Source organism: Triticum dicoccoides, chromosome 3B (genome assembly GCF_002162155.2).
Source record: "Triticum dicoccoides isolate Atlit2015 ecotype Zavitan chromosome 3B, WEW_v2.0, whole genome shotgun sequence".
In the NCBI taxonomy this organism is placed as follows: domain Eukaryota; kingdom Viridiplantae; phylum Streptophyta; class Magnoliopsida; order Poales; family Poaceae; genus Triticum; species Triticum dicoccoides.
The window spans coordinates 671,012,326-671,024,507 of record NC_041385.1 but is presented as its reverse complement, the minus strand read 5'-3'; the positions used below and the strand labels follow the sequence as shown (position 1 = coordinate 671,024,507).

At 47.2% G+C, this 12,182-nt stretch overlaps 2 protein-coding genes across 2 annotated transcripts; one reads left to right on the top strand and one right to left on the bottom strand.

Annotated features, from left to right (window-relative positions):
* Window positions 1–457: 457 nt before the first annotated feature.
* LOC119277751 (probable ion channel POLLUX) lies at window positions 458–5,718 on the top strand. The gene is made up of 12 exons (XM_037559068.1): window positions 458–1,439; window positions 1,528–1,596; window positions 1,693–2,304; window positions 2,652–2,834; window positions 2,945–3,004; window positions 3,097–3,300; window positions 3,451–3,699; window positions 3,816–3,914; window positions 3,995–4,189; window positions 4,363–4,455; window positions 4,652–4,915; window positions 5,124–5,718. Exons 1-12 carry the CDS (start codon window positions 864–866, stop codon window positions 5,340–5,342), a joined length of 2,823 nt encoding a protein of 940 aa, XP_037414965.1. The 5' UTR covers window positions 458–863; the 3' UTR covers window positions 5,343–5,718.
* Window positions 5,719–6,284: 566 nt separating this feature from the next.
* On the bottom strand, window positions 6,285–11,045 carry LOC119277750 (serine/threonine-protein kinase SAPK4-like). The gene is made up of 9 exons (XM_037559067.1): window positions 10,648–11,045; window positions 10,419–10,493; window positions 9,833–9,934; window positions 9,697–9,750; window positions 9,388–9,480; window positions 9,211–9,303; window positions 7,260–7,364; window positions 7,058–7,156; window positions 6,285–6,954 (listed from the first exon to the last, which is right to left on the bottom strand). The coding sequence occupies exons 1-9, from the start codon at window positions 10,765–10,767 to the stop codon at window positions 6,604–6,606; spliced, it is 1,092 nt and encodes a 363-aa protein (XP_037414964.1). The 5' UTR covers window positions 10,768–11,045; the 3' UTR covers window positions 6,285–6,603.
* Between the last annotated feature and the right edge of the window lie 1,137 nt (window positions 11,046–12,182).

Below are 12,182 nucleotides of genomic sequence, written 5' to 3'. Positions count from 1 at the left end.
AGTAGCAAGAAAGCAAGCAACCGAAAAAAAAATACCAGGAATTCGCAAAAAAAAAAACACACACCAGGACATGTGCTCTGTTGCCGCCGCTGCAATAAACAAACGAATTACTGCTCCAATCAGGGATGGAAAGTTCTGTCCTGAAATTAACAACGCGCGAGCACATGCTCTCATGCTAACACAAAGGAAATTACACCGCCAGCTAAGCAGTTAACTACATTCGGAAAAAATAGCAGTTAACCAAACTTTCTTTTTTTTCTCCCTGCAACAAGCTGCCCGGCAAAGTTTCGTCCGGTCCGGCGATTCGCCGACGGACGGCCGAGATCCGGCGCCTTCGCCACCAAGTGGAGCGGCGGACGGACCAGATCGCCCGACCTCCCACCAGCTCCACATGACCCAGGCCCGGTCCGGCGGTTTTACGCGCGGAAATGAAAAGGAAGAGAGATCAGATCACCGCACGGGACGGGACGGGGGATCCATCCGTCGCTGTTGGTGTTGTGCTCCGGCTGCCTTTGCGGCTGCCCACGCGCGCCGCACGTGCGCTGCCTCCGCCACGGCGCCACGATCGCCGCCCCCTTCCTCTCCCGCGGCTACTGTTGCGCTGTTTATGCTTACCACCTCCGCCGAGCTAGCTACGACATGCCGCCGCTGCCCCGCTCACTCCACAGTCACGGTCAACTAACCGTCCACGGCGGATGACAGGTGGGGCCGGCCCACTAGTCATGGTCCGCTGATCCTGTCTGGCGTCGCCGGGATAACTAATCACGTGGTTAAAGTGGAAGAATTCTGCCGAGTGGCTTATTACTGCCACCACCAGCTGGGCGAGCGCCGGACGGGGGGGAGCTCGAGCTCCGCTGCTGCTAATGGCGGAGAGCGACGGCGGCGAGGCGGACCCCGGCGCCGGCCGCGACGACCCGGCCCCGCGCCCGCAGCGGCCGCAGCTCGCCAAATCGCGCACCATCGCCGGCTCCGCCACCGCGGCCGCCGCCGCCTCCGCCGAGATAAGGCGGGGCGGGAGGGACGGCGGCATCCTCGCCCGCCGCTCGACCACAACGGCGGCGGCGCCCCTCCCGCAGGTGCCCAGGCGGCTCACCGTCGCCGTGGACGACCCCTCCCACGCGGCGCCCAACGCCGGCGTGCTCGACCGCGACTGGTGCTACCCGTCCTTCCTCGGCCCGCACGCCTCGCGCCCGCGCCCGCCGCGCCAGCAGCAGACGCCGCCGCCCGCCGCCGCCGCCGCCGCCCCCGCCCGCCGGAACCCTAGCAGCAATCCCGCCACCACGCGGAGGGTGGCGGCCTCGCAGCGGGACGAGGAGAAGTCCCTGGCCTCCGTGGTCAAGCAGTCCGCGCTGCTCGGGGAGAGGAGGCCGCTCTCGCCTCCGCCCCCGCCGCCGCCGCGCGCTCGCGGATTCGATCTCTCGCCGTACTGCCTCCTGCTAGTAAGCAATGCCATTTAAAGCTCCAGCCTTATTTGCAGCAGCTGACTTACTATTCTGGTCCATTTCCCCCGTGAATTAATTGCTGCAGTTGCTGGTTGTAACCGTCACAAGCTCTTCCCTGGCCTTCTGGCAGTGGATGAAAGTGCTGGGACTCCAGGTACTCCCTATTTCACCTGTCAAAATTTGTGTGGTGCCAGTTGGTTTCACCATAACTGATCTCGCTGACAGCTTATAAGCACTTGCATCTTTGCAGGAAAAGGTCAGATCATGCAGTGGTGGTGCTGATGCTGTGGACAGTGAGGAAACTGCTGAGACATCCTGGGTTCTGGGGGACCCTGGTTCCGGCTTTGTTAGCTCCGAGAGCTGGAAATTAGCTCCGATGTTTGCTGTGGCAATACCGATATTCCTTTTTAAATACGCTGACCAGCTGCGGCGTAAGAAAGAAAATTCCAGCAGGGCGAGAAGCACCGAGGAAGAAGTGCCTCTCGAGAAGCGGATTGCTTACAAGGTTGATGTGTTCTTCTCAGGGCATCCGTATGCGAAGCTGCTTGCCCTCCTGATCGCCACTGTAGTTCTCATCGCCTCGGGCGGCATTGCGCTGTATTCTGTCAGTGGCAGTGGGTTCCTGGAGGCTCTTTGGCTTTCTTGGACTTTTGTGGCAGATTCAGGAAACCATGCTGACCAGGTTGGCCTCGGTCCAAGGATTGTGTCCGTGTCGATTAGTGCCGGTGGCATGCTGGTGTTTGCCACGATGCTCGGGCTTGTGTCAGATGCCATATCGGAGAAGGTAGATTCTTGGCGTAAGGGGAAAAGCGAGGTGATAGAGGTCAACCATATACTAATCCTCGGATGGAGCGACAAGCTGGTAATGTTCTGATGAAATATTGCTTTAGTATCAATAATAAGTAACAATCCTTGTAAGAAATGTTATGTATGCTGACATGTAGGGTTTTATATTTTAGGATTCAACACACATTAAGCTTTCAAGACTTGATTCTGTATTTTAAATTCCATTTTAGACAAACCAACTTCGGAATTTAAATGTTGGTCTTTTTTCACCATTTTTAGTCACTTTATGCACTTCATTTTGTACATTATCCTCCAATCTTGCTGAGGGAAGTTGTGCACTGAGCACTGAGGTTTATTTGCTTGCTTGGGTATTGATAAAGACTGAATCAACTGGTTTACTACTTTTTTCACTATGTGGAGCAGGGCTCTCTTCTGAAGCAGCTAGCTATAGCGAATAAAAGCATTGGTGGTGGTGTAGTTGTTGTCCTGGCAGAAAGAGACAAGGAAGAGATGGAGATGGACATAGGAAAGCTAGGATTTGACTTCATGGGAACATCTGTAATATGTAGAAGCGGCAGTCCTCTAATCCTAGCAGATCTGAAGAAGGTACCGAGCTATTCTTCTGATCTTCCACTATGGATACACTCCTCGGATGGTTTCTTTTCCTGCTATGTGTTATGTAAATATCTACCTGAAATGCCCTTTCCTCCCCACAGGTTTCTGTTTCCAAAGCACGTGCTATTATTGTTTTAGCATCTGATGAAAATGCAGACCAAGTTAGTATTTTCTTCTATCCACCTTTACTATTTTGGGGTTAACAGCTCATATAATTATTTGCTCAACGTTCATTTTCTCCATTCCCCCCCAGAGTGATGCACGAGCTTTGCGTGTCGTACTGAGCCTGACTGGAGTAAAAGAGGGCTTAAGGGGGCATATTGTTGTAGAGATGAGTGACCTTGACAATGAACCTTTGGTGAAATTGGTTGGAGGTGAACTAATTGAAACAGTTGTTGCCCATGATGTCATTGGACGTTTGATGATACAGTGTGCACTCCAACCTGGCTTGGCACAGGTACATTTCAATGTAACACTTGGTTCTCCAGTAAGAAAGAAAAGAAACAAAATCTTTGAGCCTGGCATACTAAACTGCAATGCTGTTTGGTCCTGTATTTTTGCCCGGGATGTATCTACATGATTGCTAACCCACCATATTCTTTTGCAGATATGGGAGGATATTTTGGGATTCGAAAATGCAGAGTTCTATATAAAAAGATGGCCAGAATTGGATGGCATGCGGTTTGGGGATGTGTTAATCTCATTCCCTGATGCTGTGCCCTGTGGAGTGAAGCTTGCGTCAAGATTTGGAAGTATATTAATGAATCCGGATGATGATTATGTTTTAAGAGAAGGTGATGAGATCCTTGTTATAGCAGAAGATGATGATACTTATGCACCTGCTCCTCTACCAGAGGTTAATTTTCTGAGTTATGGTCTCTTTGTATCAACTATCATCAAGCCTGTCATACTTCCCAATAAAAAAATTCTATTCACTTAGATTTTTATTTGATCTATGTTATTTCTTGCCAGGTGCATAAGGGTTTTCTACCTAACGTTCCCACCCCTCCTAAATATCCAGAGAAAATTTTGTTCTGTGGTTGGCGACGTGACATCCACGATATGATAATGGTAAGTTAACCTGCGCATTTTGGCAGGATCGATGTACGTTTACGCACATTTTGGATATGAATGTTGGCGCTGTTGTGTAGGTTCTAGAAGCATTTCTTGCTCCAGGTTCTGAATTGTGGATGTTCAATGAGGTGCCAGAGAAGGCGAGGGAGACAAAACTGACTGACGGTGGTATGGATATTCTTGGACTAACAAACATTAAACTTGTACACAAAGAAGGGAATGCTGTCATCAGGCGGCACTTAGAAAGCTTGCCTCTTGAGACCTTTGATTCTGTGAGTATATGCCCTATCATAGAGACAAATATAGTACTAGTTTCTATTCAAACAATGATTGTTTCATGAAACCGTCAATGTTGTCCAAAATAGTTAGTCATCTTGGCTCGCATTTCTTCTATTCTCAGTTTACCTATGCTGAAATACACCCATTGCTAACTTTGAAACCACAGATTTTAATTCTTGCAGATGAGTCAGTGGAGGACTCCATTGTACAATCAGATTCACGGTCCTTAGCTACACTTCTTCTAATTCGTGACGTTCAGGTAAGCAACAAGCAGCCTGGCTGTAGCATATACTCCCTCCGTTCGGAATTACTTGTCTCGGAAATGAATGCATCTAGAACTAAAATACATCTAGATACATCCATTTCTACGACAAGTAATTCCGAACGGAGGGAGTATAACTGACAGTGCACAGGTAGACGACCGCTGCATTACTGATATATACCTTCTTCTGTAGTCCAAACGTCTTCCGTCGAAGGAGTCAAAATCACCTCTACATCACAATGGCTTCTCTCACAGCTCCTGGATTCGGAAGATGCAGCATGCATCGGACAAATCAATAATAATCAGTGAGATACTGGACTCAAGAACTAGAAACCTTGTATCTGTCTCCAAAATCAGCGATTACGTCCTGTCAAATGAACTTGTCAGTATGGCATTAGCAATGGTAGCAGAAGACAAGCAAATCAACAGAGTTCTTGAGGAACTTTTTGCTGAGGAGGTACTATCTAAATTGTGACATAATTTTAATTGTGCTTTAATATTGCAATAACATGCTGTTTCCACAATCTATGTGTACAAGCCACACTTACCAGTTAACAATGACTTGAAGCATCTCTATTTAATGACGTACCAGATGATAGTTTTTAAAGTTAACTACCCAGTGAGTGACCTGCCTTAGATCTGACCCTGGTAATCCTGTGGTACAGGGCAACGAGATGTGCATACGGTCTGCTGAGTTTTACCTGTACGAACAAGAGGAGTTGAGTTTCCTGGACATAATGGTGAGGGCTCGTGAGAGAGACGAGATTGTGATCGGCTACCGGCTCGCAAACACCGATGAGGCAATCATTAATCCAGAGCACAAGTCGGAGATTAAGAAGTGGTCTCTGGACGACGTGTTTGTTGTGATCGCGAAAGGTGACTGACTAGTTTTTATAGTGTCATCTCACTTTTTTTGAAGTGCAAGTGTATACTATGATAGTAATAATAGTACAATACTAATCCATGCTAGCTGATAGAAACGATAACCGGGCAAAGCATATGTTGAAGTACAGTTGTGATCTCATCTCACCTGAGACATTGGCACTGAACATGTCGGTTCCTGTCGTCTCCGTGGCATTCAGTTCACCTCAACGTAGGTAACTTCGGGGCCCCAGCCAGAGGTTGTTGCTGATGAGTAAATAAGCAGTACAGTGGGTCCATGCAGTAGGAATAGCTTGTGATTCATGTTGTATTTTGTAAGCTCACGGCTAATTATTGAATCCATGATATGCTATATGCCATGCTGTGTTGATGTTCAAAGGAAATAGTGCATGCAGTGTATTCTGCGAAGGCTCCTGTAATTCTATCTAAACATAGCTGAACAGCGTGCATCTTCGTTTTTTTTTTTTTTTTTTTACTTTTGCCATGCTATGTTGATGTTCCAAGAAAGAGGGGCATGCAGTGTAGCCTGTGAAGGCCCCTGTGATGCTATAACCATAGTTGTACTTGTGCACAGAGCATATTGGTTCTTTTTACTTTCTATATCGACTAGTTAAATTTTGTTGCAAATCGAGCAGCAACTGTGAAATGGAGCATCTCCGTGATAGAAGCATATCGTCGGAGGTATGTGCTGGTGCTAGCTCGTTGGCCCCTGTGAACTGTGATGCTGTAACCATAGCTGTAGCTGCGGTTTAGGATGGGTTGGTGGAAGGAACTAAACTGTTGTACCAAAAGTAGGCAAGGGACATTCTGAAGAGGGTGTATCCACCTTAACACCCACGCTGGCGCCAGCGGCATTCACAACGCAAGTTGCTTGCGCCTGGCATTGCAAGTAAAGAACGTTTTCTTTTAGTAAGGACCACTTCAAGCACTGATCCTGCTACTTCTCCACTAAATAGCACAAATTTCCAGTTTTAGGGCGAACCACAGAATTCGTCGGCATGCTTTAAACATGAACCGCTGGACAGCCTGAGGCGAGCTATTTCTCCCGGTCACAGGGAATACAAGCATACGCTTTATATGTACATAAGTTTCTCTGCCAAGAGCCAAATATTACAGCATTCATCAAGCCCCATTGTCCCATGTAAATTATGTTACACGAACCAAAACCAAACAGAAGCAAACTTCCACAAAATTGCACATCCCACTGAGCGCAGAAGTTCCACGATAGGCCGATTATCTACAGGTAACTTACTCCGCATACTTTCATGATATGCGTAGCGAGCTCATGCGGAGCTCTCCGCTTGCATGAACCTCCTTGACCCTCTTGTCGTACTCATCCTCCTCTTCCTCCTCCGCCACTTCTGGTCTCTCTTCCTCTTCCTTCTCTTCCTCGTCGTCCGAACCCTCATCGCCCCAACCATAGCTTGGCCTGGATGACTTCGGCATGGTCCTTGCCTCCTGGACGATCTTCATGATCTCTTCTGAAGTCTGCTCCGAGAAAGAAGGCACCGCGTTATCCCTCCTGAAGTACATGGCCTGCGCTGTCTCTGTGAGCTCCCTTGGTAGGTTCTTCAGGAACCATGGGTGATTCTTTATCTCCCTCATTGTGATTCTCTGGACAGCATTCAAATTATCATGTCAACCCTATGTCACTTGCTATGAAACATGGTGACTTCCTAAAAAGAAGAAGGCAAAAGATACAGATTGAGATCATTACCTTCGATGGGACGTTAACAAAGATACGGGCCATAAGCTGTCGGCATTCCATGGATATGTGGACATGATCAGGTATGGTATATTGCACGGACATTATTCGCTGTAGATGAAGAGTGGCCATAATGAGAGTCATGTGACATGCAAAAGGAAATACCGCGACCCATAATAGGATAAATCTGTGTCGCATAATTCTAGAATGTCACCTGAATGGTCTTGCGTATATTCTTGGGGTCATCCTGGTCTTCAAATGGATAGCCTCCCACAAGCATGACGTAAAGAGTCACCCCACAAGACCACACATCTGCAAGCTACATTAAAAAGATCCATTGCTGCTAATTAGTATAGCTGAAGAATACTCTCATGTCACTAGATACTAGCTAATATCCATTGGAAGACCTACAAAGTTCAGGACCGACATCTGACAATCTCTTGCGCGACTATATGATTGGCATGGTTTATTGTAGGATGCTAAACTTCATATTCAGTAACCGCACAGGAAAATTGTGTTGACTCTGCAGTGTCAAGATAAAGCATCGTAATCATGCAGTTCTAGTGCAGTTTTGTACTTCTGTTCTGTTGTTGCGTTATTCATTTAGCCTAAAGGTTCTTCCTTGCGTTATTGAAGTTTCAGTGTGCTGGCACACTGAAGACTGAACTTACAAATTAACCACAAGGATCATCGCCTTGATCAGCAAAACCAACTTATAAATTATACTAGCCTGGTAGCCATGAATAATGATTAAAGCAAAATAACTGGCTTCATTTGATGGAGCATAGTCACGTGTATGAATCCACCCACCACTCCCACAGTCGCTGGTTCAATCAGGGAAGCACCAACATGGCAAAAACTAAGTGAAACAGGCATGCCAATGCTACAGTTCTCCATTCCCGTGAAAAGCTATGGAATACAGCCCAACATTTGCATAATACCCCCTCCGTTCCAAAATAGATGACTCGACTTTGTACTAACTTTAGAATAAAGTTAGTACAAAGTTGAGCCATCTATTTTGGAACGGAGGGAGTATATGCCAATACAATACATCTTTGTATCAAGGAAGCCATGTCATCACATTTCCTACAATGTGGACGGGAATTAGACATCCTTGCATGTATGTAATTGGTAGTGGTTCTGTAGATCTAGGTGCATTTACCATGCTCTAAAATTTAGACTTCACAAAATACAATGAATTCAATAGAAGCAAACAGCAAGGCAGGAAAGTAGGCTGCAGAAAATTTGCCAGACAGGGGCCGTCTGAACTTACTTTGTTAACGGGCAAACCTACCTATTTTGCGACGAAGTGATCTAAACAAGAAACTACTACTCCGTCCCATAATATAAGACGTTTTTTGACACTACACATTATAGGACGGAGGGAGTAGAATCCAAAAACTCCATTAACAGTTAAAAGGTGAATCATATCTAGAAACATGTAGAATCTAGAGGATAAGAACCTATTTTGTGGATGGATGATCTGCATTCACTAATAGCCCACTCCACTTTTCCGATGTCAACATCCTTTGTTGTACATCTTACCTCGACAAACCAAACAGAAGATGTTCCAGTACTTAATGCTGACAATGACTCCTCATCAAACAGAAGCTTGCCGAGAGAATTTCAGATAATCTGTTTGTCCAATATTTGTGGTATTTTTTAAATATAATATAATGTATTGTCAATCACAATTTAAATAAAGCCAAATATCAGGTATTTCCTAAAATATTTTCAGATAATGCAAGCTTTTGGAAGGTACTCCTTTAGCCTTGGAGTGCCCGTCATTCAACCGGACTTTTGATTAAATTGAGGGGCCAAGCATATGTAACGTCACAATCATGACGCAAGTGCATCCACTAAATGGTTTCAATGGAGAAGTTTAAATAGTGTCAAGACACCGACTATTTAACCAATCAGAAAGGCTTGGCGAAATGGCCAAATACTCATAATTTCAGTGAAATCATGAGTAAAACTTGCATACTACTCCGTCCCATATGTAAGATGTTTTTTGACACTAGTGAAAACCACAAGATGAAAGAGATATTTGCACATACAATGCCTAGAAAAGAGGTTTGTTCTAATGACCTAACAGATTATCTTGCAAAAGGACTAACAGAAACCAGATACGGTAAATGTAAAACAATAAAAAATTACAAACTCACCTTTCCATCATACTCACGGCGGGATAGCACCTCTGGTGCAATATATGCTGGCGTCCCCACTGCTGATTTGGGCCTTGAATGCAATACTGATGACTGATCCAGAAATGGGAAGAACAGTTTCTGTGAGAATATAGACATCGATAACTTGAAGGTTCAATAAGTGGGTTCAGGGACAACCTTGGAGTAGCCGAAATCGCATATTTTGAGCCGTGGAGCTGCACTGCCATCCAAGAGAACATTCTCCAGCTTCAAATCTCTATGGCATATTTGCTGGCATATGACAAGATTGTCCCGAGAATCAAGTTAATAGAAATACAGTACACTAGATCTTGGCTCATACATAAGACAGCAGAAGGTTAACAGTGAAACCAGCCGTGAAACATAAAAGAAACTTGAAAGGTGAAACAGTAGGCACACTAGTCATTTGTGCTTAAGGAAAGTGGGATGTAAATTATTATAACAATACTCTTGCTTGCGTGTTCGTACCATGTGATGGCAGTAGCTCACACCACAGATCAACTGCTGAAAGAAATACCTTGCCTGCGTGAAGCAAAACCAGATTAAGTATAGCTCCTCCACCCAAATCCATAAGATTATAAAATTGAGGAATAAATCACGAGACCTCATCCTCACTGAACCGCCCACGATCACAGATTCGCTCAAACAGCTCCCCACCTGCTGCGAACTCCATGACAATCATAAGATTTGTTGGCGTCAGTACCACCTGGAGAATTTTTCCCCGGAACAACTAATTAAAATCATGTGTGTGGACGCGTGGTTGTGATAAGGAACAAGTAAATAATAAAGCTAAAAGCACAATCTGATTCCTTCTTCCATCAAAAGTTTGTGCTATTACAATGCAAACAGAAAGATACGCCTTTATGTTTCAGGTGAATAATTGCCACGGAGAAGGTGTCTCTCGGCGACATGCATCTGTAACATGAGAATCCATGCCCAAACCACACAAATATACAAGGGGCTTGTGTAAAGCGAAATCAGGAAAGGGGAAAAAAGAAGGGAGGTATCAAACATTAGGTAGCAATCGAAGATTCCTCACCACATGCAGTTAAGAGAATTTTTCACAGGAAAAAAAAAAGCATCCGCGCCATTCCTACCCCGTAAACATCCAACGATTTGTGTTCAGAAACGCGAAAATTTTGTTTTAAAAAACAGAGAACTGGCCCATGTGGACGAATTTTTGCACGAACCTCCTTGAAGCGGATGATGTTGGGGTGGCGCAGCGAGCGGTGGTTGATGATCTCCCTGTAGACATTCTCGTCAATCTGCAGGGCACAGATCCCCAAAACGGCAATTAATCCACCTCCCGCCGGACAAGCAAGCAAGCCAGCCAGCCCAATTACTCCTCCTTGTATGTATGTAGTACAAAAATAAATAAATAAACGGAGAGGACGGGGGGAGGAAGACAGACGAACGAACCCGGTGGCCGCGCTCGATGCACTTGACGGCGACGAGCTCGCGGGTCTCGCGGTTGCGCATCAGCCGCGCCACCCCGAAGTTGCCCGACCCGATGTCCCGCACCGCCTCGTACTTCTCCATCCCCTCCCTCCCTCCTCCGCCTCCAGCCGCCCCTCGCGCGTCGCCGGTCGCGCCCCCCTGCCCCTGCCCCTCCGCCTCCTCCCTCGCGCGCACGATCCCCGTGGGACCCACGACGGCCTACCGGCCGGAGCAGCGGGACGGAGGGCACGGCGGCGGCGGCTGAAGGGCGCGAGGCGGGGCGGTGCGGTGCGGTGGGGTGGGGGCTCGCGCCGTGCCTCGTTCGTTGGGTCGGTAGGTTGGTTCTGGGCCGTGCGGCGGGTTGCGTCTGCGGTGGCGCGTGTGTGGGGGCGGTGCGTGGGCGTGTGTCGCGGGGAGGATTATATACCCAGGGGGGAGGCGCGCGGCCAGCGAGGTGGAGGAGGAGCCAGGCGGGAGGGGGCGCGGGGAGGTGGAGTGGGCGGAGGGGCTGTCCGGTGGGCCACGCCGTCGGCGGGTCCGCGTCACGCAGCGTGGCGCGCGGACCCCGCTTGCCTGCCGCCTGGCTGGTTCCTGTTCGCCGCTGGATTCGTTTCGATGTGTCCAAAATGGTTCTCTCCTGCTGGAGCTTGCGCTGTTTGATCGGCGGAAAAATATCCCGGACGGGAAAAACGGGAAAACATCCATTTGGTATCCTGCTGCTATGAATACCTGTTTCCATCAAAGGAATGATCCCACTGGGTATAATTAATGCTGTACTAATCAGATCACAGCGTCGCATGTCGGCTTTACTTTATCGTATCCTTTTCTTTTTTGAAATTTACTTTATCGTATCTTTGTGTTATCTTAGCCGGCTGATTTTGTGAACTGGGTCTGGGTGGTAATATTGTACCATAGTTGTATAGGGGGAAGAGGATCATGTGCTTCCAGCCCTCCCGTGCTTTCATGCTACTGGACTTCCTGGGACGTTGGATCATGGATCCAACCGGCGTAGGAAAAGCTCGTCCAAACTTACAAGAAACCCCCTCGAGGAGTCCTGTAATTATGCCCAGGTCCAAAAACTTCGAAGGTAACCACTAAAAAATAACATCAAGTAAGATATTACATGATTGTAGCTAGCATACCAAATTCACGGGCACAGCGCTGAATAGTTTTGAAATCTGATAACACTTAACACCATCTGATAACACTTAACACCATTAGCTCATCACATAACCATGGTTTCGTAAGCTCTCATTTTTGTTCTTCTCTTTATCTCTCCCCCATCCCCTTTCTCATCGAGAGTCCCCCGTGTTCTACCCCGACTCCTCTCCCTTCTCCTCAGTCGTTGTCGTCAACCGGAGTGGGAAAGGGAGGGAGCTCGAGTAACCTATTTACATAGTAAACTAGGGTAGTAGTAGTAGTCACCTTAAGGGCATGTGGCTTTGTGCTTGTTTGGAGTTCTTCAATGTACCATGCAGATGGTGTGTGATGGTTGTCGTGCTTTTCCCCTAGTCGTT

Bases quoted from the DNA above. Each gene is read 5' to 3' on its own strand.
- LOC119277751 (XM_037559068.1), top strand. From the start codon at position 864: ATGGCGGAGAGCGACGGCGGCGAGGCGGACCCCGGCGCCGGCCGCGAC. The intron at 1,597-1,692 runs GTACTCCCTATT...GCATCTTTGCAG, and splicing joins TGAAAGTGCTGGGACTCCAG to GAAAAGGTCAGATCATGCAG. The intron at 3,005-3,096 runs GTTAGTATTTTC...ATTCCCCCCCAG, and splicing joins CTGATGAAAATGCAGACCAA to AGTGATGCACGAGCTTTGCG.
- LOC119277750 (XM_037559067.1), bottom strand. From the start codon at position 10,767: ATGGAGAAGTACGAGGCGGTGCGGGACATCGGGTCGGGCAACTTCGGG. The intron at 9,304-9,387 runs GTTGTCCCTGAA...TTTCTGGATCAG, and splicing joins GCGATTTCGGCTACTCCAAG to TCATCAGTATTGCATTCAAG. The intron at 6,955-7,057 runs GTAATGATCTCA...AATGCTGTCCAG, and splicing joins TTGTTAACGTCCCATCGAAG to AGAATCACAATGAGGGAGAT.